Source organism: Zalophus californianus, chromosome 2, assembly GCF_009762305.2.
Source record: "Zalophus californianus isolate mZalCal1 chromosome 2, mZalCal1.pri.v2, whole genome shotgun sequence".
Lineage (NCBI taxonomy): Eukaryota > Metazoa > Chordata > Mammalia > Carnivora > Otariidae > Zalophus > Zalophus californianus.
The window spans coordinates 152,041,855-152,066,655 of record NC_045596.1 but is presented as its reverse complement, the minus strand read 5'-3'; the positions used below and the strand labels follow the sequence as shown (position 1 = coordinate 152,066,655).

Here is a 24,801-nt window from a genome sequence, read left to right as displayed (position 1 = left end):
CCATTCAGAGGAAGGGGGAAGCGAGACACTGGATGATGACACACATCTGAAACGGCTAAACACAGTGTCGAAAATAAGATGGGACCGGGTCTGAGTGGGTCCTGAGTATACTGTCAAGTACTTGGAGCACACCTACTGCTCACGTGCTCGTAACTGTGTGGGGCTCCCTCCTTGGGAAGCCAGGTGGTGGCAGCTGCCAGAAACCAACCCTGGCCAAGTGAGCATCAGGTAGATACGTCTCCGACAGAGGACTCTGAAAGGTGCAGGCTAAAGAGGATGGGGTATAGGCGAGGTGACAAGCACACAGGATTCACGGTCGTATTCTCTCTACTTTTATGTATTTCAAATTTTTCCATAATACCGTCCTACATGAAGAAGATAACTGAGACTCAATGTACAAATTCAGTTCAACAAAGACTCGGGTCTCACAGCATACAAGGCATCGCAACAGGTGCTGGGAAGAACACAAAGTTCACAAAGTCACAGGCTTTGTTCTCGGCAGACGGGCAAGGACATGTATGCAAATAACTGAAACAGCAAGGAAAATGACAGATACTAGAATGAAAGCTTCAAACGCAGGGAAGATTCAGAGGAAGGGATGATAAATGAAACAGGCCTAGAATACCCTCCCTGGGGGGCGACTACACTTTGAGACAGGCCTTGAAGACTGAGCGGCTTTTCCCGGGGCAGAGGGACACTTCCAACATGAAGAACGACATGGCAAAGGCACGGGGCTCTTTGCGCCTGATGTGTTCCCTCTACTGCCACCTCTGTCCCCAGAAAAGCTACTCAATCTGCCAGGAGGGCTTGGGGAAGAGAGAATGATCTAGGGTGACTCGCACCGGGCACAGGGAAGCAGTTTAGGGCCGTGTGCAGGTGGCGTTGTGAGCTTATGGCTGATTTTCACCCACACTGGCGAGCTATCAAAGGTAAATGAATGAGCGGTGATAAGAGGTACGCTTGGAGACGATTAACCCTTAAACAGGGGAGATATGAAACTTGGAGAGATCAACGAAGAAGTTGCTTCAACGGTTTGGTGGAGAGCTATTGAGAGCCTGAACTTGGATGGAAAGAGGAAAAGGTACTGAAAAGCTAGAGATATGAGGGAGAGTCCTGCCCACTTGGAAACAACTGGCTGGGGAGGCTGGGGAAATAGGGTCAAAGATGATGCCCAGGAAGGATGGATGACGAGGAGGAGGGTCACAGTGGTGTTAGCAGAACCCGTGTCCATGCGTGTGTGCCCCTGTGCGTGGGCCCATGTGCGAGGGTGCGGGGACCCAGCCTTGTGTGTTGGGCAATGGCCTGTGATGAATTCAGGAGCTTCATTAAGGATACCAAAAATACCTACAAAGTGTACTGAAATCTTAAGTGTGCCGTTTGTCCTTCACACCTAAGAGCTCAGATTTCCAAATGTGTATTGTTTGCATTTTAATGCTCTTTTACACATCCCCGGTGCAGGCAGTTGCCTCCTATTTCAGGAGCTCAAAACATTTCAGATCATAAGTTCATTAATCCTTATGACACATCTGGCAACTATTAATAAAAATGACTGCGAAGTCTTTTGCAGCTATAAATATTAAGGAGAAGTCCCACGAGGCAAGCGAATATAAGTATAATTATCTACATCTCACACTACAGACACCAAGGCTCCGACACATTCACCTAATGGTTACATGCATCCAGGCTGCCCAGTGAGCCAGTGACAGAGATGGCAAAGGACCAACTTCCAAGCACCAGCTGAATATGCAATCATGCTGTCTGCTCAGCATCACTGAAGCTTAGCAGATGAGTGGGTTCCAAGCAAGAGAGCTGCTCAGAAGTATTTCAGGGAAAAGATGACGGTCACATCTTGTATCACAGCCTGTCATTTTTTAATGCCACATGAATGAAGAAAACAGGGCAGATCAGCTCAGAATTTCAACCAGGCATCCGAGTCACTGGGAGACCCCTCTGCCTCAAAGCATAAAGTTTTAACACCTTGGCAACATGTAAAGGCCCTCACCTCTCCGTGAGGCGGTACCCTTCCCTCGCTTGTGATGCTAACCCCACTCTGAACTGACCACACTGCTCTGCTGGAGCCTTCCTCGAGCTCTTCCTTTTCCCTAGGGAATCATGTTCTACCTGGTGAGCACCGACTCACATCTGTCTCAGCTTGAGTGTGATCTACTCCTCCCGAAACTGCCTTCACCGCGCCAGCCCCAGACATACATATTACAGCATCCGTAACGTCACCCTTTTTAGCTCTCCGAAGAGTAGGGATTATGGCTCATTCATCTCTGTTTTCCCGTACATAAAAGAATAACTTCATGTTTGTTGAATGAATAAATAAATACGTAAATGAACAAATTAATCACTTGCGTGACATGACAAAGGCCACACTGTATGGTTACAGAGAATTTGGAAAAGAAGAGACATTCTGAAATTTGGGCATTGGGGTAGGTAGAGGGGAGAAGACATATTTTAAAGCAAAAAATATTCACTTTGTTTCAAAACACGGAATTTTCTGATGCATTTTTTTCTTGTTTGGGAAATGAACTTTTCCTAATAATCACCCCCACCCTGAATTTGATAAACTCTCAAATGTCATCTTCCAATGGTTCCTAAGTATGATCCTCTAGATCTTTTTTTTTTAAGATTTTATTTTTTTTAAGTAATCTCTGTACCCAATGTGGGGCATGAACTTACAACCCCAAGATCAAGAGTCCCATTCTACCAACTGAGCCAGCCAGGCGCCCCCGTTTTTAAAAATTCTAACCAAGCATAAGAACATGAGATGTACGATTTACCTTTGTTATAAATAACCAGTAGACAACCTTTGGTTTTCATGATGCTAAAGTGAGAAAAATAAACAAAACCAAGCAGGGGGAGTGTATACAAACAAAATACTTCCCAATCTTCGAATATATTCTGATAAAAGTAATAAACAATGGACAAAAACAGACACGTACAATTACCTAAAGATCAAGACTCAGCAATACCCTAATCAATATAAACATACTTTTTAAAGGTTATGTTAATCAGAGTCAGGGCGGTTAGGCTGCAAGGGGCACTGTGAAGTCACAGGACGAAAGCTGGAGGAAGCACCCAAGCGCTGGTCCAGATAGACACAGCAGCTGCCTGCAGGATCTGGTCCCCGCAGGCGGTCCCCACTCACAGAGCAGACTCAGGATTTACACTCTGGTTTTCCAAGGTGATCTGGTGAAGAGTGTGTTAGCCATGATGACGCCAGCACTTTTGTCCATCTGGCAATTATATTTCTTATTTTAAATGAGTAACACAGCATTCTACCTGACCCACCAGTCGTTTGTCCATGTAGACCTGATCACCTCGGGGGTTGCACATCTGGAAGGTGGTAATCCAGCCCATGTGCATTCGCTAAGCAATGTCACCCAGAGAGGATGACAGGTGGTCACCAGCTGGTCCCTGCCAGACACACTTTTATCCTACCTGTCACCTGCCCCTTTCGATCAGTGACCTCAAAGTATCAATGCAGGCATGGAAAGGTGACTTAATTTTTCTGCCCAATATTACAATGCTTCATGAGGTTTGTATATACACTCGAATAGATTCTTTTGGTTTTATCGTCTTCAAATCTACCCTTGAAATTGCAGTCATAAGAGCTCTCTGAAATGCAAATTTGACCATGTCATTCTCCTGCTATAAAGTAGTCAATGATTTCCCATTGCCCATAGATAATTTTTCTTAAATGATTTTATTTATTTGAGAGAGAGAGAGAAATGTCAAGCAGGGGGAGGGGCAGAGGGAGAGTACAGCATGAGGGGAAGCACACCTCCCCCGGCCAAGCACGGAGCCCAACATGGGCCAGGTCCCAGGACCCCAAGATTGTGACCCAAGTGGAAGTCAGATGCTCAACCGACCGGGCCACCCAGGTGCCCCCATAGATCATGTTTTTTTAGAAAGGAATGGGAAAGAAAAGAAAATACAAATAGGTCCTACTCAGTGTATTTCCATGTCTTGACCAGTCCCTCCTTCAAATACTTTAGATTCATTCATTCTACAACTATAATCACTTGCAATATTTTAATCAGATCCAGTGAAATCTCAATATCACAACTGTGCATTCAACTTTGCTTCTTGAATACAAATCTCAGTATGCCATTCACCAGGCTCTGTATCCTTAGACGAGGTGCTTTATCTACCTGAGTCTCACTTTCCTCAGTGTCGGAGTATCTAGCATCACCCTCTCTGTGCTGTCCAACGTGGTGGCCACCAGCCCTACGTAACTACTGAGCACTTGAAGTACAGCTAGCGTGACTGAGGAAGTGAACTTTTAATTTTACTTAATTTTAATGAACGTGTAAATTTAAGAATTAAAGTGCCTTTAAGTATGTTTGGAACACCTTGGGCACAGGGATCTATTGTTTCAACTTTGTGACTCCAAATACAGATCAAGGATTTCCGACAAAAATTCAGCATCCAAATTGAGATGTGCTAGAAGTGTAAACTACACACCTGGTTTCAAAAACTTTACAGGAAAAAAAAAGGAAATATCTCAGTAATTTTTTTATATTGAATACAGACTGAAATGACAACATTATGACTATACTAAGTAAATTGTATTACTAAAATTAATTTGACCTATTTCTTTTTATTTTTTTAAATGTGCCTACCAGAAAATTTAAAATGTCGCGTGTGGCTCACATATTTCTATTGGATAGCGCTGATCTAACTCAGCACCACTGCTGAGCTAATGCATGTAAAGTGCCTGGCACACAGTAAGCACTCAGCACATTTGTAAAATCCCATGCTCGGGCGCCTGGTTGGTTCAGTCGTTAAGCATCTGCCTTCGGCTCGGGTCATGATCCCAGGGTCCTGGGATTGAGTCCCACATCGGGCTCCCTGCTCGGCGGGAAGTCTGCTTCTCCCTCTTCCACTGCCCCTGCTTGTGTTCCCTCTCTCGCTGTGTCTCTCTCTGTCAAATAAATAAAATCTTTAAAAAAATAAAATAAAATAAAATAAAATAAAACCCCATGCTCTTCCTAGTCACTGGAATGTTTAGTGTCTTCCAAGATACCTCTAGCTTGGTTTACTATATAAACCCAGTTTTAAACAATCAACAATTATATCTGATGTAAAATATAAATCGAAAGATTCTCCTTGTGTTTATCAGCCCCAAAGCCATTCAAGGATATGATATTAATTCCATTTTCTTTCAAATAAAGAACCTTAGATATTATTAATTTACTCATTTACAAACATGTACCAGGCGCCTGCTATATTTCAAAGACTGTACCAGGAACTGGGAATACAGTGTGAGCAAAACCACACATAGAGTTCCTATGCTCCTCAGAAATAGGCACTCGGGGTCTAATATCTGATATTCCTATTTAACTAATTATAAACAACTAAAAGGTCCATTTCTTCAATCAATAAGTAAACTATTTTATCCGTGGGTAAAAGTGAGTAAGACCATCAAAACAGACTTATTTCACTGTATTATTTACATATATGTTAATTCAACTTATTTGAGGTAGTACATACAGAAAATTTCAAATACTAGTACTTCTGGAGTTGTCAGAAAAGATAGTTTCTTATTTTTATAGAATCTAGTTTACTTTTTAAACTTCCACATGATAATTGTTAACACTTACTTAAATATTTACGTGAAAAAAACAACTTATGGGGCCCCTGGGTGGCTCAGTTGGTTAAGCGTATGCCTTTGGTCATGGTCCTGAGATGGAGCCCCACATTGGGCTCCCTGCTCGGTGGGGAGTCTGCTTCTCCTTCTCCCTCTGCACCCCCCCCCACGCTCATGCTCTCTCCCTTGCTCCCTCTTTCTCAAGTAAATTAATAAAATCATTTAAAAAACGTTTTTTAATTTTTATTTTATTTTTAATATTTTATTTATTTATTTGAGAGAGTGGGGAGGGAGAAGCAGACTCCCCATGGAGCAGGAAGCCCAACTCGGGGCTCGCTCTCAGGACCTCAAGATCATGATCTAAGCCAAAGGCAGGTGCTTAACTGAGTGAGCCACCCAGGTGGCCCAAAAAACTTATGTTTTTTTTTTTTTAAAGGATGTAATTTCACTTCATTCGAAATAATGGTTATTAGTTTTTCAAGGTTATTAAAAGACAAAATATTTGTTAATCTTAAAAATTTTAGGAGCACCTGAGTGACTCAATCCAACCCTTGGTTTCGGCTGAGGTCATGATCTCAGGGTCCTGAGATCGAGCCCCAAGTCGGGCTCCATGCTGAGCATGAATCTGCTTGGGATTCTCTCTCTCCCTCTCCCCACCCTCCGCCCACTTGCGCACTCTCTCTTAAAAAAAATTTTTTTTTTTTTAATAGGGTCTGGGTCATCTGGGTGGCTCAGTCAGTTGCACATCTGCCTTCAGTTTGGATCACGATCCCGGGGTCCTGGGATCAAGCCCTGCATTAAGCTCCCTGCTCTGCGGGAAGCCTGCTTCTCCCTCTCCCTTTGCCTGCTGCTCCCCCTGCTTATGATCTCTCTCTGTCAAATATATGGATAAAATCTTTAAAAATAAATAGAATAGGGGCACCTGGGTCAGTTAAGCATCTGCCTTCGGCACAGGTCATGATGCCAGGGTCCTGGGATCGAGACCTGCATCGGGCTCCCTGCTCCGCAGGAAGCCTGCTTCTCCCTCTCCTCCTGCTTGTGATCTCTCTCGCTATCTCTCTCAAATAAATAAATAAAATCTTAAGAAAAATAAATAAATAGAATAAAATAAGATAAAAAGGGTCTAAATTTAGACTGTCACCTGTTTGGTATATCAGGTAAGCTAAGAATGGTTTTTACATTTTCAAATTGCTAAAATAAAAATACTTTGTGACATGAGAAAATGATATGAAATTCAAATTTGGGGGGTTATAAGTAAAATTTTCTTAAAACATATCCAGACTCAATTATAAGGCCTGCAAATCCTAAAATAATACTATATGGATCTTAACAAAAAAAGTTGGCCAATCTCTGGTCTAGAGACTCATACAAAAGTATACAATGACAATTTCTGAAAAATGACTGGCAGACTAAGGTCTCTTCAATCAACTTCTGTACTGCCTCAGAAACTCTCATTTTCACTATTTTTCAGATCAACTACCATGCCTGATTGTGAAGACAACCTTGTCAATTCTGTATCTGTCAATATAGTATCCATACCTTTCTGGGGCAAAGAGAGATGGCAAAACATTATGATTTTGGAAAACTAACAGTAGTAAAAGTGCCTAAGAATTCATTCCTAAAGCAACTGAATGGAAATCATTTGCCTTGAGTTAAAAAAAAAATTTTTTTGAAGTTGTACTCCAGAAACCCTGTGCAAACTTGCCTTTGTTAACTCAGGAACAAGTGAATGTAGCATAACATATCCAGATATATTTATTATGTGTGCTACTTACTAAATTACAGGGGGGAAATGCTCATATCCATTATTCTTTAAAGAACCTGAACAATTAGGGAACATTGAAGACTAGAAGACAAGACATAAACCCTTTTTTCTTATTTTGGTTAGTTATGGTGATGAGCCCTTGGTGATGAAAACACAAGGATAAGCATTTATATGTTCACTTTACCAAGGGAGTCCAAGCCTGAGCAGCCCTACAACAGCATCTTTGCGCACAAGGGAAGAACAAGTAGTTGGTTTGTTTTTTCCCATTTTATAAATGGAAGGATCACTGACATGAAAAGATGGAATCGCTGACCACACAGGCATCTTTTCAATCAGCATCCGAGATGTGCAGGGTGCTGTGCTCTCCCCTCAAGGCTCTGTCCTTCCTCCACAGTGGAAGCAATGTTGAAAATGGAGAAAAATATCCCTGTGGTTGACGAGACGGTCCCAAGCAAAGTGCAGGCCACTGAAAAAGGACAGGCCGTACAACAAAGACAGGCCAGAAATGTGACTGTGCTTTTGATGGTGGAAATTAAATCTGAATATTAACTCTTTAATTCTCCAGATGAACCAACAACGCCATTTGGAGCCCCAAAGTTTGAAGGACATAAATAGCTTCATCTGAACACAAACTTCTAGATACATGAAAAAAGCTATTATGCTAAATTAATTCAATCTAGCTAATTAGAGAGCAGGAAGTTCTTTCAATTATTTTATGTGCTGTCTGAGAAACACACTTGAATATGCGTACAGATTTCATTAATTGCAGTTCATTATTTTCCAGATTAGTTACTAAACTCGCATCAGAAGGTCAAAGACAGCAATTCTGTCAGCTGCCACCTCTTTCAGTGCAGTACCTTTGCATTTCTGGAACTCAGAAATTGATTACAAACAAAAACAAATCTCCATAAAAATGAGAAACATAAATCTTTATGAATATCTTCAAACCAAAACATTCTGTAAAATATAAGAATCTTCATTTTTAAATCTTCAGAATAAACTGCTAACTTCTACCCTACAAGGAAAGATCCACAGAGATCTTTCCAAATATTGAAATAGAATGCCAAAAAATAACAGCAGCTTATCTGAAAACCTGCTGACTCCAAAGAACAAGTTAATAAACATTAATCTTTTCGTTAGAGTTTCACCACGGTTATACGTTTGCATCTCTCCATGAGGGAGGGTATCGAACACTCTTCTTTGAAAATGTCAAGGACACACTGATTAAAAGTACTTTTCTGAGAATAATCCTTCCTTCACTACACAACTTCTGCCTCTCTTCCACCTAACAGTGAAAACACAGCAATGACCGGTAGGAACAGGACATATCCCATTCCTCAGTTCTTAACCTGGACTATTTTTATATTCTCAAAATCTTATTTTCTGAAAACAGAAGTGACAAAAATTCCACGGTGTTCTTTTTTCCTAAGAGAGCACCCCGCTATCTCTAAATCATCCTACTTATTCACAGCTGCTACCATTCCCTTTGTTAATTTCATCTCTGTCATTCTCTGCGCCTTCCACCCCCCGCCTTAGCGAGCTGCCCTTATACCGTTCTCCCCGCCTTGGTGCTGCCATCCCCTGAATGCTTATACAGTCAGCTCTCTTAGTCATTGTTTGGTCAAGCTATAAATAACTCCTCTAATCCTTCCTCATAAATCATTTCTGACGTTATCCCCTGAAATAAATCCAATTGGTCAATGGATTTCCCGTAGTAACATACCCAGAACCAAGTGCAGTAATCTAAGTGTGGTCTAATTAACACCAATTTCAGGTGAGTCCGTGGGGGTTTCTTCAATATTGTGACTACTTCAGAGAAGGACTTTAAGCCTCCAAACTAAACTGGGACAGAAATATAAAAAAGGAAGAACTTTTAATATCTTTCATCATAGTTTGGTGGGAAATGGAGAGAGAAATAGCTTTACAAATGATAAAAAGATTAAGTTGGGGCGGGGTAGAAAGAAAATGTGCTATCATACATGGTCTATTTGGTTACCACGTACTATTTCTGTTGATCCTCAAACCATTTGGGGGTTTTTGGTTTTTTGTGCTGTTACACATTATATGTCTTCAGCAAGGTTACTATCTATTATCTCTAAGTCTTATGCAATATTAATATCATATTTATTCTTTCCTATACCGTAGAATTGATCCAGATTCCTTTTAGGCATATGCAGTGATTTCTATTTTTTCTGGGTTCTCTCTTTGATGTTATTCTATAACAGTTTTTTAGTCTGGTATTGATTATTTAATGACTATTTATACAGGCCATTGAAATGAGTGCACTAACAAAGCACCAGCAGCAAACAAAACATAGAATCAAAATAGAGAGCAAGCTTCACAGTACTTGTGCACTTCTTTACGCTACTGGTTAAGTCATACCATTAGATACCTCACCCAGAGCTACGGCAAAGCCAGGCAGTGAACAGAGTGGTCTAGGAGCGCTGGTCAGCATGAATCTGTTTAAGGCTTACAAGATTGGATACACAAAGAAAGGCCACAGACAGGGAGTCCCTTTATTTCCATAATGTATCAAACAAAGTCTCCCATGAGCTCGTTGGTAGAAAGAGCAAGAAATGTGGACTGGAGGTGGCAGTTACTGAACATGCAGAGCTGAAATGCTGATTTGTCACCCTGTGACTTGAGGAGTGATCTTGAGTTGCCTATGACAGGGTCCTCTCTCAGGCCCTCTAATGTTCAATATTTTGTTTATGACTCAAGTACAGAGAGACTATGCCCTTAAAAAGTTTGCAGGTGATAGCTAAAACACATGTATTTTTTTACATAATTACTCAAGAAATATCTTGACATTCTAGGAGCATTAAAACAAAACTAAGATGAAAAATTTTAGAAATCAAGCTAAAGTTCCTTATTTAAGTATTTTTACACATCAGTTAGACAACATAGTAATAAAAGAGAAGAACTGCATTGCCAAGAGTGTAAACAAATAAACAAGCAAATAAACAAGCAAACACAAAAGGGAATGCTAACTGACCAGAGGCACAACAAGCTAATACTGGCCTTTAAAAAAAAGTCCAATCATATGCTACTTTGGTAGAAGTACGTCATTTAGAAGAGGGAGAGGATAATTGTACCATTTTCAAGCACGGGCTTAAAAATACTTCTGGGCTCCCCACTCGAAGCAAGACCTGGGCAAGACAACTGAAGAATGATGAAGCACTCATTATCTGAGATACAGTGTGCTAAATCTATAGCTGTTAAGTCTGGAGAAAACCTCCTCTTCCCCTCCCTCTAACTCCTGGGTAAGAGCAGAGGAAACTCTGAGGCAAAGACTGGCTGGAAATAAACTGATCTTTTTCCTGGAGGACTTGGAGGTTCCATAAGGAGGGGCAGGGCAAATCATCAAAAAAAGTAAGATCCTCAACTTTAGGTATCAAATCTGATTTCCAAGTGAATCAGATGGCATTATAGTAAAGACTACTATTTTAAAAAAATTGGGGGGGGGGCGCCTGGGTGGTTCAGTCGTTAAGCGTCTGCCTTCGGCTCAGGTCATGATCCCAGGGTCCTGGGTTCGAGCCCCCCATCGGGCTCCCTGCTCCTCGGGAAGCCTGCTTCTCCCTCTCTCACTCCCCCTGCTTGTGTTCCTGCTCTCGCTCTCTCTCTCTGTCAAATAAATAAAATCTTTAAAAAATAAAATAAAATAAAATAAAATAAAATAAAATAAAATAAAAAATTGGGGGCAGGGCACCTGGGTGGCTCAGTCGTTCAGCATCTGCCTTCGGCTCAGGTCATGATCCCAGGGTCCTGGGATCGAGCCCCACATTGGGCTCCCTGCTTCGCGGGAAGCCTGCCTCTCCCCCTTCCACTCCCCCTGCTTGTGTTCCCTCTCTCGCTGTGTCTCTCTCTATCAAATAAATAAATAAAATCTTAAAAAATAAATAAATAAATAAAAATTTAAAAGTTGGGGGTACTAAAAAAAAATCTAACGAATACAGCATTGTTCTTATTGCTGTTATTCTGAAATCCCATTGGCATTACAGTGCTCCTATGAAACACCATTCAGATGGCAACAACTTAAAGCATAGTTAAAGTGGCCCTAGTAAGGGAACCTCTAGTTGACAATGTCATTTAAAATTATAATTTACTGCTCTTAAAGCTTTACCAGAGATAGTCAATAAAAATGAGATGAACACAAGAGTCTTTGACCAACTAAATCCTAATGATAAGCTTAAGTTGTCCCCCCATTTAGGAATAGTTCTTTAGTGGAACTTGCATCAATCTAGGAAAGAAAGTTCATAATTATGTCTTGATATCGCAAGTCCCCACTCAGATCTGATTCTCTCACCTGTAAACTATAAACACAGTGTTTTATACCACTGGGTGACACTGATACAGAAAAACTACCTAATATTATAATCTGAATATATGTCAATGGTCAACCAATACACATTTCGTATCAACTATGCCCCTGCCCTCAAGGATTACATTCTAGAGAGGAGCTAATCAATAAACATATAAACATAACAATAACATCCAATGAAAAGATTAAAAAAATATGGGAATAGTATTGATGTGGTGGAAGCTGTTGTTTTAATTTAATTGGTTAAGGCCACTCTATACGCAAACGGTACTTCCTTAGACTGGCCTATCTTGACCATTCTAAATAGCAGACCACTCTACTAGAGACCTGGGTAGCCATGCAAAGACTTTATGAAAGAGTATTCCAAGTAGAAGGAAAGCAAATGCAAAAAATTCTTGACACCAAAATGAACTTCATGTGTTCGTGAGATAAGAATGAAAGAGGGGTGCCTGGGTGGCTCAGTCAAGTTGAGCGTTTGCCTTCGGCTCAGGTCATGATCCCAGAATCCTGGGATCAAGAGCAAGAGTCCCGCATCAGGCTCCCCGCTCAGTGGGGAGCCTGCCTCTCCTTCTCCCTCTGCCCCTCCCTGCCCCCTCCTAGTGTGCTCTCTCACGATCTCTCTCAAATAAGGAAGGAAGGAACTAAGGAAGGAAGGAAGGAAAAGGCCAACATGGCTTCGTATGGTGAACGAAGAGGAAATAAAAGGCATAAAGATTAAAGGTCAGGGGTCCAGATCATATAGGACACTGTAAGGCACAGTAAGGAATTTAGATTTTATTCAATGAGAAGCAGTGAGGATTTCAAGCCATGAACTAAAGTAAGACTCTGGAAGGTCACTTTGGCTACTTCATGAATAAAAGACTTTTATGAGGCAAAAAGTGTCAGACAGACCTGTATGTAGGCTGCTGTAATCATCTGGGCAAGAGACCAGGGTGGCAAGAATGAATGATGAGAAATGTAGATGACCAGGAGTCACCGGATTATAAGTAGTACCTATGAAATCTTACTGGTGGACTCTTTGTGAGGTATGAGCAACTGGGTGGATACTTGTGCTACATGCTGAGATGGGCATGTATTATTTTAAAATATTTTATTTATTTATTTGAGAGAGAGAGACAGAGAGACAGAGAGAGCACAAGCAGGGGGAGGGGCAAAGGGAAAGGGAGAAGCAGACTCCCCGCTGAGCAGGGAGCCGGATGCGGGACTAGATCCCAGGACTCTGAGATCATGATCTGAGCTGAAGGCAGATGCCTAACTGACTGAGCCACCCAGGCGCCTGATGGGCATGTATTTTTAAGTATTTTGTGTGTTGGGGGTAAACAGACTATGAGCAGTAATGTTCTGGACTGGTAAAATGTGAATGCCTAATTGATTTACAAGTAGAAAAGCTTAATGGGCATTTAGCTCCATGAGGCCAGAGCTCAGGGGCAAAGTCTGGGCTAGAGATAGATATATGAACATTGTCAATGCAGAAATAGTTAAAGCCATGGAACTGAATGAGATGACCCATGGAGAGAAGGCCCAGGATGGAGCTCTGGGGCACCTGAATGTTAGCAACCTGATGGAATAAACAGTCCCAGAAAAGGCAACTGAGAAAGACTGAGCGGTCAGCAGGAGAGAAACCATGCAAATGTCGCCACACTGAAGCCTAGAGATGAAAGTGTTTGAAGTATGATGTCAAGTCAGAAGAGGACCCTGGAATGGGTATGCAGGCAAGATGCAGCTCCCTGGTGACCTTCAGGGAAGGCCCTTCGGTGGAGTAGGGGTTTCACAAACCAACTGGACCATTTAGCTCCACCACTGGGCATCTTCATTAAGACCAGCTTTGTATTTATATTTTCATTTATTCATGAAATATGAACTATCTGGGGCCACTTTCTCCAAAATGCTCAAAAGAAGTAAACCGAATGGGCAAATATTGTACAAAAGATCTTCAAAATATCGCAAGATCGCCTTTCTTAAACTGGACATTACAAAAGGCAGTTATCTGCCATCACTACATTTCTTTCAAACACATGATTATTCCTCTCATATTCAGAAGAACCAGTCATTTACCAGCAAAACAGTAAAAACAATTTATTGTAGCAGGTGATCTGACTGGCCATATCAAAAACTCAAAGTAGTTTTTAAAAACTAACTCTAACTATAGCAGTCTGATTCAGTAACTTCTAATGCCATGCCAATTTCCTTTAACTTCTAGAACTCTGTCTTCACCAAATAGTGACTGAAAAAGGGTGGTTATCCAACTATACGTTTTGATAAAATCACCTTGGGTGCTTATCAACACAGGTTGTAAAGGCACCCCCAGATGGGGTCGGGGTTAGGAGGTCAGGCTGTTTTTGTTGTTTTTAAAGTTACCTTCTTAAAAAGCTACCATGGAAATTCTGACAGAGTCCATGCGTCATACATTACAAAATAATGATGTGTAAGTTTAGGACAGAATAATATATGCAACAGCAAATCCTTGGAAAAATCATTTTTGCCTAGGCCCCGACCAAGTATTAGACTTCCTATTTCTTGTAGCTCTCGTGGTCCTAGATTCTTTGGTAACTGCCAAGCACCCCTTATGTGCTTAAATTTAGTTCAAACATCCAAAATTGTGATCTTTATTTTTTTCATACAGTATGTGTCCATGTCTGCTTAAGTACATGCTTATACAATGCTAGATTTAAAATATTATGTATCTGTAGAGCAGCCTTACAAAACTAATACCACCACCCTTGAATATGCATTCATAAACTCAGAAAATCTTTTAAATAGTTAAGGTCTCGGACAAGGACTCACCTGCATTTCTGCAACTTGAATATTTTCAGTGAATGTGGATAAGCTGATGTCAAAAGACCTATTTCAACAACTGAACTTGCACTGTATGTGTTTTTTAAGGAGTATAAATAAATCTTCATTTATCATTTTCTGCTGAATTCACACCTACATAAGGCTGGAAATTACATTTCCAAGAGGCTTCCCATTCACCAGTGCATACAAGCAGTTTCCTGATTATGTGGAAAACCCTTTAAGATTTTCTCTAAAAACTTATTTGAAGGCTGGGCAGAGAGTTTCAAGAAAAGGGGGAAATAAAACAAGTGATCACATTTAATATTTTAAATGAAGGAACAGATAAACCACAGCAGGGGAAAAAGCGGTGGAGAGGGAAGGACAGTGATGATATAAAATTGTTTGAAATAAGAAATGAAATCAAGAATTAAAAATAGAATTACATTTTCTGTTTGGCAATACACAAACAACGCTAAGTGCACTTCATAAATTTTACTATTGTTGCTCTAAGTAATATTACCATAAATCACATTAGCAGTGTACTCGGCATTTTTTAAAAGCAAAAAGGATTGAGACCGTCAATAAGTTTCAACAGCTCTGTTACCTCTGAAGAGGGTGGAGAAGAAATGATCACAAGCTTTTAGTGGGCCTAAAAGCCCACTTCCAAGTCCCCCCACCCCACCCCTGCTACCCCTCTCCCTCCAGTGTCAGTGCAACACAGCATCATTCTGCCAGATATTAGAAACTGTTCACTGTTGCTTTCCTGATGCTCTTACCTGATGTGCGAGGGGAGAAGGCTGTTTGCCTCTTTTCTCATCGCGGACAGGGAAAAGAGACTTCAAGAGCTTTGGCATCTGTGGCACAAAGGATTTTACTGGATTCAAGTATGAGGCCGCAAGGCTACTAAGTCCTGTCAACAATATTGAAAGGAAAAGAGATCAAATGGAAACAACAATGTAGACATTTTTCTCTCCCATAAATTTGCCAAATTTCATTTGTAGTGAATCTAATAATATAAATTCTTAAAAAGTACCCTTAAAAAATGTTAGAAAAACATAGTATTATCATAGCTGCCCTCAAACACAATGTTGTTTCCTTTTTCCAATTAAATAACAGCAATTAGGGTATTTCTAAAACATTCCAATAGCCAATGTTCCTATTAGTATCAGAGGGTAATCCAACCCCAGTCCTCGTCACTAATGGGTTCACATACTAACTTCTGTCTTAAAATAAGATAGGGTTTTTCATTTTTAAATCACATAGCTAATGACACACATGTATAGCTCTCTATCTAGACTTTAAACTCTTTGAAGTTAGGGACTATGTCTTCTACAACTTTAGTTTTTCATATCTACTTAGTGAATAAAGATGATGAAATGGGCCTTTTAGAAAAAGGGTGATGTTTGGGTTGTTTTCACAAGAAAGGAATTGATGCCCTGAACCAACCTGTTCTAAATTACCAAAGGCTGGGATCAGACATGCAGACAATGCCTATGACATAAGATTTCTTTCCTTTTAGTGAATAAAACTAAATTTCTAGGGAAATGTAATCTAACTCATAAATGATAAAACACTGTATCCACATAACACTTTAAAAAGAATAAGCAAGTCAACCTGAGAATTTGTGTGTGGTACTGCCTGAACAGAAACACACAACCACCCGCGTGCCTCTGCCCCACACTGACCCCTGAAATGACTCCAAGTTCATCGGTAATACAGTTGGTACATGGACCCACACAGTTCCAAGGCTTGTACATTTTACATAAAGTAGTATAATATTAACTCTAAGTAGACTGTGAAAAGGTAAGGATTTTTATAATCATGAGAGCAATCATTAAAAACATAAAGCAAAGAGATAACTATAAATGCTAAGAGGTATGTTAAAACTGAGTTCAAAAAAGTCAATTGATTTACAAGGCAAAAGTAGGAAAAAGAAAACAAAACAAACAAACAGAAATAAGTTTGATATGAATAAACAGCCAGAAGAACATAATCATCGAAATGCTAGGGGGAAAAAAAAAAAAGGACAATCTAGAGTTCTATATACAATAAATTAATTCTACACTGAGAACGACCCCTAGTTAAATAAAGATCTAGCCAATAATCTATCAAAGGCTGCATATATCATAAAGAGAGACAATCAAAAAAAAAAGAGAGACAATCAGACATGATGTGTCTTCTGAGGTAAATACACAAAACTACGCTTTCATTTATTCTACCTCCCACCCCTCCCTCAAACTGAAAGATGCAATGGTATGGAGATGTAAACAGAAATGATAAATAAAAGAAGCCAAACATAAAGAGAGTATATACTGTATGATTCCATTTGTATGAAATTGTAGAACAGGCAATACTAATCTGAAAGGATAGAACTCAGAACATTGGCTGATTGTGGAGAGTAACTGGAGTCATATAAATATTGTGTATCTTGACTGGGATATAAGTTACACGGGTAAATACAATGGTCAAAACTCATTAACTATGACCCATAGTCAAGAAAAAAAGCAGTCAAGAGAAATAGACCATGACATGGCCCAGATGCTGGATTTAGCAGATAAAGACTTTAAAGCAGCTTTTATACACAGGTCCAAGGAAGTAAAGAAGAATCTGATCTTAACAAATGTACAGGTAGAGAATATCAGCAGAGAAATTAAAACTTTAAAAGAAGCAGCAAGCAGAAATTCTAGAACTGAAAAGAAGAATAACTGAAAAAAAATATTCTCTGGATGTGCTTAACAGAAGGTTGGAAATGGCAGGAGAAATTATGCAACCAGAAGAAACAAGATAAAAAGATGAAAAATAAAAATTTAAAAAAATCAGAGCTTCTGTGACCTGTATGGTAATATTAAGCAATCTAACATGTGTGTAATTTGATTCTCAGAAGAGGAGAAAGAGAGGAATGGCCAGGGGGAATAATTTAATGAAATAATAACTGAACATTTCCTAAATTTGTTGAAAACTTAACTTACAGATCCAAGAACATCAATGAAATGCAAGCAAGATAAGTGCAAAGAAAACTATACCTAAGAATATCATAGTCCAACAAAAATAGAGAAAGCTATGAAAGCAAACCAGGTAACAGAGTAAACAGACACATATTACATGTAGGGAAAAGAGACACAAATGATGACTGATTCTCAGCATAAAAGGAATCTAAAAGATAACATAAGATCTTTGAAGCGCTGCTAGTGGAAAAATCTTTCCAAAAAAAGTGAAATAAAGATAATCCCAAAAGGGGAAAGCACTCTTTTCTAAGACAACTGCAAAATAACTAATACTACAGAATATCCTTTGGGCTAAAGAAAAATGATATCAGATAAATATAAGACTTTAGGAAGGACTGGCTAGTGCCAGAAATAATTAATATGAAGAAAAATATAAAAGATTATCTATAGTCCCAATTTCCTTAAAAGATAGTAGCTGTTTTAAAGCAAAAAGAGTGGGGCACCTGGGTGGCTCAGTCCGTTAAGTGTCTGCCTTCGGCTCAGGCCATGATCTCAGGATCTAGGATCGAGCCCCGCATCAGGCTCCCTGCTCAGCCAGGAGCCTGCTTCTCCCTCTGCCTCTGCCCACCTCCCCGCCACCAACTTGTGATCTCTCTCTTTCTCTCTGTGTCAAATAAATAAATAAAATCTTTAAAAAAAATAATAATAATAAAGCAAAAAAGAGTAACACTGTAAAAAGTGTTCATAATGTCTGTAAAAGATATAACAAAAATAACACAAAATAAGGGGGGGATTGGGAACAGGCAAAAAGAATTATACAAGGTTCTAATATTTGTGCAGTGGGAAGTGATATATTATTAATTCTAAGTAGACTATGATAAATTAGGAATCCATACTACAGTCCTTGAGCAAAGACTTTAATAAATAAATACAAAAACACCAAAAAGCTAGAAATGGAAATAAAATTAAATACTAAAAAATATTTTTCAATTACCCAAAAGAAAGCAAAAAAGAAGTTACAGTGGAGAAAAAAATAGAAAGGCCAAAGAGAAACCAACAGCAATTCAAAGACGTAACAACAATAATATTAGATGTAAAAAAACTAAACATGCCAATTAAAAGACAGAAATTGTCAGATTAGATAAAAAGAAAAAAGTTACACCTAACTATATGCTGTCTACGAGACAATCACTTTTAATTTAAAGAACAAATACAGGCCAAAATTTAAAAGACTAAGAAAAAGATACACCATTCACACAATAAGCAAAAGATGGTTGATGTGGCTATATTAATATCAGGTAAGACAGATTTCAAAGTTAAGAAAATTCCAGAAATACAAAGGGACAGTCATAATGATAGAAATATCGCTTTATCGGGAAAAAATAACAATCCTAAACACATATATACGTAACAGAGTTCCTAAAAGAATGATGCAAAAACAGATCTGATAAAGGGAAAAACAAGTAATTTTCATGATCAGATTTGGAGATTTAATGTCCTCTGTCTCAGTGATTGATAGAACAAATAGAAAAAAAAATCAGTATAACAATATTTAAAGAACAGATTTGAACAAGGTTATCAACCACCTTGACCTAATTGACATATACGGAACACTATGCCCACAAACAGAATAGGTTCTCTTCAAGCATGCATAGAATGTTTACCAAGATAGAACACAGGCTCAAAGACATTCCAAAAGACTGAAATATTAAAGAGTCTTTCAGATCATGATGAAATTAAATAAGCAATCAGTTAATAAAAAGAAGTTCCCCACCCACCCCAGACATATGAAAACGAATTAACATGCTATTCCAATAACCCATGGGTCAAAGAATAAATCAGAGGGAAATTAGAAAATATTTTGAATGGAATGAAAATGAAAGCACCACATTCCAAAATTTGTGAAATGCAGAAAGAAATAGAGATCAATGAAACAGAAAATAAACAATAAAGAAAGTAAGACCAGATTTGGTTCTGGGAGAAGACTGAGAAAACTAAAACATGTCTCAAAAGTAGTCAAGAAAACCAGGAAGAAAAAAAAATTATCAAAAATAAAAAGAAGGGGCGCCTGGGTGGCTCAGCTGGTTAAGCATCTGCCTTTTGCTCAAGTCATGATCCCAGGGTCCTGGGATGGAGTCCCACGTCAGGCTCCCTGCTCAGCGAGGAGTCTGCTCCTCCCTCTCCCTCTGCCTTTCTCCCTGGCTTGTGTTCTCTCTCTTTAAGATAAATAAATAAAATCTTTAAAGAAACTTTTTTTCCTTAAAAAAATAAAAAAAATAAAAAGAAGGAACATCACAACAGATCCTACAAACACTAAAAGGGCAATAGGGAACATTATAACTTTTACTGAAATAAATGTTAAAATTTAGATGAAACAGAAAATTCCCTGAAAAACATAACTTATGAAAACTGACTCGTAAGGAAACATAAAAAGTTAAATAACCCTGTGTTAAAGAAAGTAAAGTCATAATTATAAGTTTCCCAAAGAGAAAATTCCAGGCCCAGATAGTGTCACGGGTGAATCCTATCAAACATTTAAGGAAGAAGCAATACTCAGTACATAAAATCTTCCAGAAAAAAAGATGATAAGGAAATATTTCCCAAGTCATTTCATGAGGCCAACATAATCATGATACCAAAACCTAACACATTATTATGAGAAAAGGAAAGTAGATATTCATCATAGTACATATACACAAAAATCCTTTATGAAATATTAGCAAATAGACTCAAGCACGTATAAAGGATAACACATCATGATCAGGTGGTATTTATCAGAAGGATGCAATATAAATTCCACATTCAAAAATCAGCATAACTCAATGTGTTCATGTTAAGACGAAAAAGGGAAAAAATCAGATGACATTAACTAGTAGTCAATAGTTACGTGGTAGGAAATCCTGACTTAAACTATTTCTGAAAGGTGCTCAAATTTCATGACAGTGATTGACAAATGAAAATATAACTTACCTGGGTCAGGAGAATGGTTATTTGGGGGACAGTCAGGGAGGGATGGGGCGACTGGAGCTATTCCTCTGGAAACTGCAGTTTGCGATACATCCTGTTGACTCTCCCACCGGCCCTGTTAAGGACAAAAACAGCAGTTTTTATTTAAATGAATCAGTTAACAGAAAAACCTAAAATTATTTAAGAAAAACATGTCATACATTACTAAAGCTTTATTCCCTTTACAAGACATGGCAGATTTGACTTTAAATACCTTTCTTCTTATACTTTTCATCTTCCTCGTGTTAATTTCCCAAATACTAATAATACCTCACATTTGGATATTCCCTCCAGTTCACAATCTGAAGTCTCCTCAGTTCTGTCCTAACATGCTTTTCTATACATCATGTTGCTGCCCACGAAATATGCAGATATGAAGACATTCCTTTTGAAATCCTTCCTTACGTTCTGCCTCGTAGGCTATTTCTGTTCTTCTGCCTCAAGATACACTCTCCCTTCAGATTCTCAACTGAAACTGAGGAACAACCCTAACACTGTGGGCTGTCTCTTCTCCCTTCTCCAGGGTGCATCTTTCTTTCCATTCAAATACCAGTAGTTCATGAAAGTAAAAATTCTAGAACAGTATATTACCAAGGCTCTTGTTTTCCACAGATTTTAAAGAGAAGTTCCAGTTAAGCACAAATCAAGTAATCACAAGTTCCTAATAATGGAAGCCTCTGGGTTAACAAGTTTCATTGTACTCTCAACTTATTTTATAAATTCCCGTTGAAGAGATTTCACTGCATTATACAAGAACAACGCCAGTTGGGTGATGGATTAATTAACCAATCCAGAATGGGTGGTGAGCCACAAAAATGGTGATATCATCAAAGCACGCTTAACATTAGTCCCATCTGGTAAAGAAATAAACCCCAACCAAATGTTACAAGTACAAAACCAGTAATGGAGATGAGATTGCCAGTCTTCTAAAAGCTTTAAGTTCCCCTTTGATCCTTTGATAATCACTCTGACTTCTTTTTCATCAAAGTTAAATAATAGTATTTTATATTAGCTTAAGCTGGTATTCCCCAGATGAGTGACCCTCATGTGATGTTTGAGTTTTCCTTAGTAATTGCCTGCAAAGCGAGTTTTCACTGCTCCTGAAGATGGATCCTTAGTAATCGCCTGCAAAGCGAGTTTTCACTGCCCCTCAAGATGGATGGAGGTGAAAAGGCCCCTACGGTTTCAGATATGTATTGGAAACCTATCTGCTTTTAGCAGCAACCTAAGTACTGATCATAAAATCAATAAACCTTAAGCGATCTGGATCCTGTTTACCTCCGAGAATGCCACTTTTCCCGAGGAACCCTCTCAGCACTTGATATTTAAAAAAAGAAAAAAAAATGGTATGATGTCTTAGCATTAGGAAGCCAGGAAACAAAAGAGACATGAAGAGATGATTAGGGAAACCATGAACTCTGAAATACTTCACTGTAGGACCATTTGTGTTACTATGAATCACACACTGATTTACATACTTTAATGTTTCATTAATGTCTTCTGCATTTAAATTTAATTGTCTGGGAAGCCGCAGCTTTGTGTATTCTGGGACATCACAATCAGGTAGCTGCACACTAAGGTCAATGCTCTTTGGAGCTTCTCCAAGGAAGAAAAGCCTCATGCTTTGTTTACAGTGTTAAGCTCATGCAAGGTTGTTTTGAAGACAACTTACTTAATTTGAGAATAAATTTACTTTTCTATTTTCGATTTTTTGTTCTTGTTTGGCAGCTGACACAGTGGCACTCTGTCTCTTAGGGAAACTAAGTAGCTGATTTGGAGTCAGCACCTCAGCCATTTGTGTATAATGGTCCAGTGACAAACAACGTAGGTGTCATCTCTTCCCCAAGGCACGCTCGGGGCTCCACTAGCTTCCCGGGTAGTATTTCCCAGCTAGTACTGTGTAGTACTCCTACACAGTGTTACTAACCAATCAGAATGGAAGCAGTAACTTTTACTGTCTCATATATGCAAATATCTCAAGAGAGAACATTTGAAAGAATGCACACACTATACACATACCGCCTTAGCCAGACCACTAGCCCTGTCGGATGATGAAAAATGGAAACTCATTTCACTTCATCCATCCTACCTTAACCGTCATCTTAACCTTGAGGAATTTCACATGCTAACTGTTCCCAACCAAAGACAGGGACACAGAGTGTCTCAAATTGAGCTGGGAAAGAACAGACTCTGCTTCAGAGGGAACAACAGATTTGGATGATAAACTGGGTACAACGCTCCCTCTTCTTCCTTCTGACACCCACAGATCTCTGGGGAAATATTTCACTGAAATCATTCACTTACTCTTTTTCTCCTGTAGTGCATGTCCATTCTCTTGCCAAAAACGAAACCTGTGGTTCAGTGTCTAACTACACACACTGCCCCTCAGGGACAAGGCAATTAGTGTTTTTCCAATAAATTTTACATCCCTGGCTGTTCCAGAGTTATTTTCCCTTTACTGAAATGTTGGGGCTGGGGGAAGGAAGCATCTCAGTTAAAGGTACTTCAGAGGGAGATGAAGTCAGGACAATGAATAAAAAGGACCTGGTCAAACACTGGACCTTTCTGTTCTCTTAAGAGCTCGCTTCTCAAAGTGAAAAGATTATGATAGGTCTGGAATCTGAAAAGATAGATCTGTGATTTGTTTCTAACATTCTGCATGTCTACCAACTTCAGAATCAGCCAAGATGATGAGATACAAGAGAGAAAACTGGCTTTGTTTTAGAGCCTTAAACTAGCTTCGTACTTATTAGGGATTATTTGTGCTAACAGGCTGAATTCCAAGAAATAAAACCCTATTTGAGATAGCAATTACTTTAGCCGGCTTTGTATGTAAAGACAAAATGGAACAGGGAAAACACAGGAGGCTCTCAGCTGACTTGAGGACATGCTTTGGTCTTCCTTGTGCACCTACAGTTCTTCTTTTACTGCTCTCTCCAGACACAAATACTTTGGATTTTCCAAATTAAAAAAAAAAAAAAAAAGAGGTCTGCTTTTGATCAGAAAGTGACAAAGAGGTAAAGAAAGAGAAGTGCCAGTAACATTTCAGGTCCAAAGGTGGCTTCTAACGCAACTAAAGAAGAAGTGACTCATATTTGGCTTCAGCCTTTACCTGTACCACACTAAATAATTGCAGTTTTCAGGAAAGTGTTGTAGCCAAAGCACAAAAATCAGTTTTGTTAACTGAATATTCATTTAAGCTTTTGGATACTTTTAACTGCATCAAAAACTCCAATCAGAAGACGATAAACACAATATCTTCCTAACTTATTAAAAAGTATAATTCCATCTAAAATGGCTTTAGAAATAACAATATTTTTAAGTTGACAGTGTTCCTTGCATTGCAAAAGGTCTCAATGCACAGCCAAATTTATTTGTTTTTTTAAAGATTTTATTTATTCATTTGAGAGAGAGAATGAGAGAGAGAGAGAGAGAGAGCAACATGAGGGGGGCGAGGGTCAGAGGGAGAAGCAGACTCCCCGCTGAGCAGGGAGCCCGATGCGGGACTCGACCCCGGGACTCCGGGATCATGACCCGAGCCGAAGGCAGTCGCTCAACCAACTGAGCCACCCAGGCGCCCACAGCCAATTTTTAGATGGATAAGCAAACAATCTGCTGAGGATTAATTCTGCCGCTAAGTCCATCTTGGTAGACTGGTCATAAAAGGCTTGCTAAGTTTTCATTGTATCTGTTAAAAAATTGCCTTATAATGATGAAGAAATATCCACTGACAGCAAAGAGCAACATCACTGCAATTATATATATATATTTTTTTCATTTCTCAGGGCTTATCAAGATAAGTATACTCTTAATCTCCTTTATCTGTTTCACCCATCCCCCCACCCTCCTTCCCTCTGGCAACCACCAGTTTGTTCTCTGTATTTAAGAGTCTGGGTTTTTTGGTCACTTTTCCTTTGTTTGTTTCTTAAATGCCACATATGAGTAAAATCACATGGTAACTGTCTTTCTCTGACTTAGTTCACTTTAGCATTATAACCTCTAGGTCCATCCATGTTGTTGCAATTGCAAGATTTCATTATTTTTTATAGCTGAGTAATATCCCGTCGTACATACGTGACTGCCTGTATGTGTGTGTTATACACACACCCCTTCTTTATTCATTCATCTATTGATGCCACTTGGGTTGCTTCCATATCTGGGCTATTGTAAATAATGCAATAAACATAGGGGTGCATATATCTTTTCGAATTAGTGTTTTTGTTTTCTTTGGGTAAATACCCAGTAGTAGAATTATTGGATCATACGGTAATTCTGTTTTTAAGTTTCTGAGGAACCTTCATATTGTTTTCCACAGTCACTACACCAATTTCCATTCCCACAACAGTGCATGAGGGTTCCTTTTTCTTCATATCCTCAACAACATTTGATA

General features: G+C 39.1%; 1 protein-coding gene across 3 annotated transcripts in view; it reads right to left on the bottom strand.

The window, feature by feature from the left end:
• Window positions 1-24,801, bottom strand: part of KIF13B (kinesin family member 13B) — a 196,917-nt gene that overhangs the window by 13,876 nt on the left and 158,240 nt on the right. For all 3 annotated transcript variants that reach the window (XM_027598107.2, XM_027598108.2, XM_027598109.2), the window contains 2 exons: window positions 20,376-20,487; window positions 15,237-15,370 (listed from right to left, as the gene is read on the bottom strand). In XM_027598107.2, coding sequence (XP_027453908.1) covers window positions 15,237-15,370; window positions 20,376-20,487 — 246 coding nt within the window. The remainder of the gene's footprint in view (window positions 1-15,236; window positions 15,371-20,375; window positions 20,488-24,801) is intronic.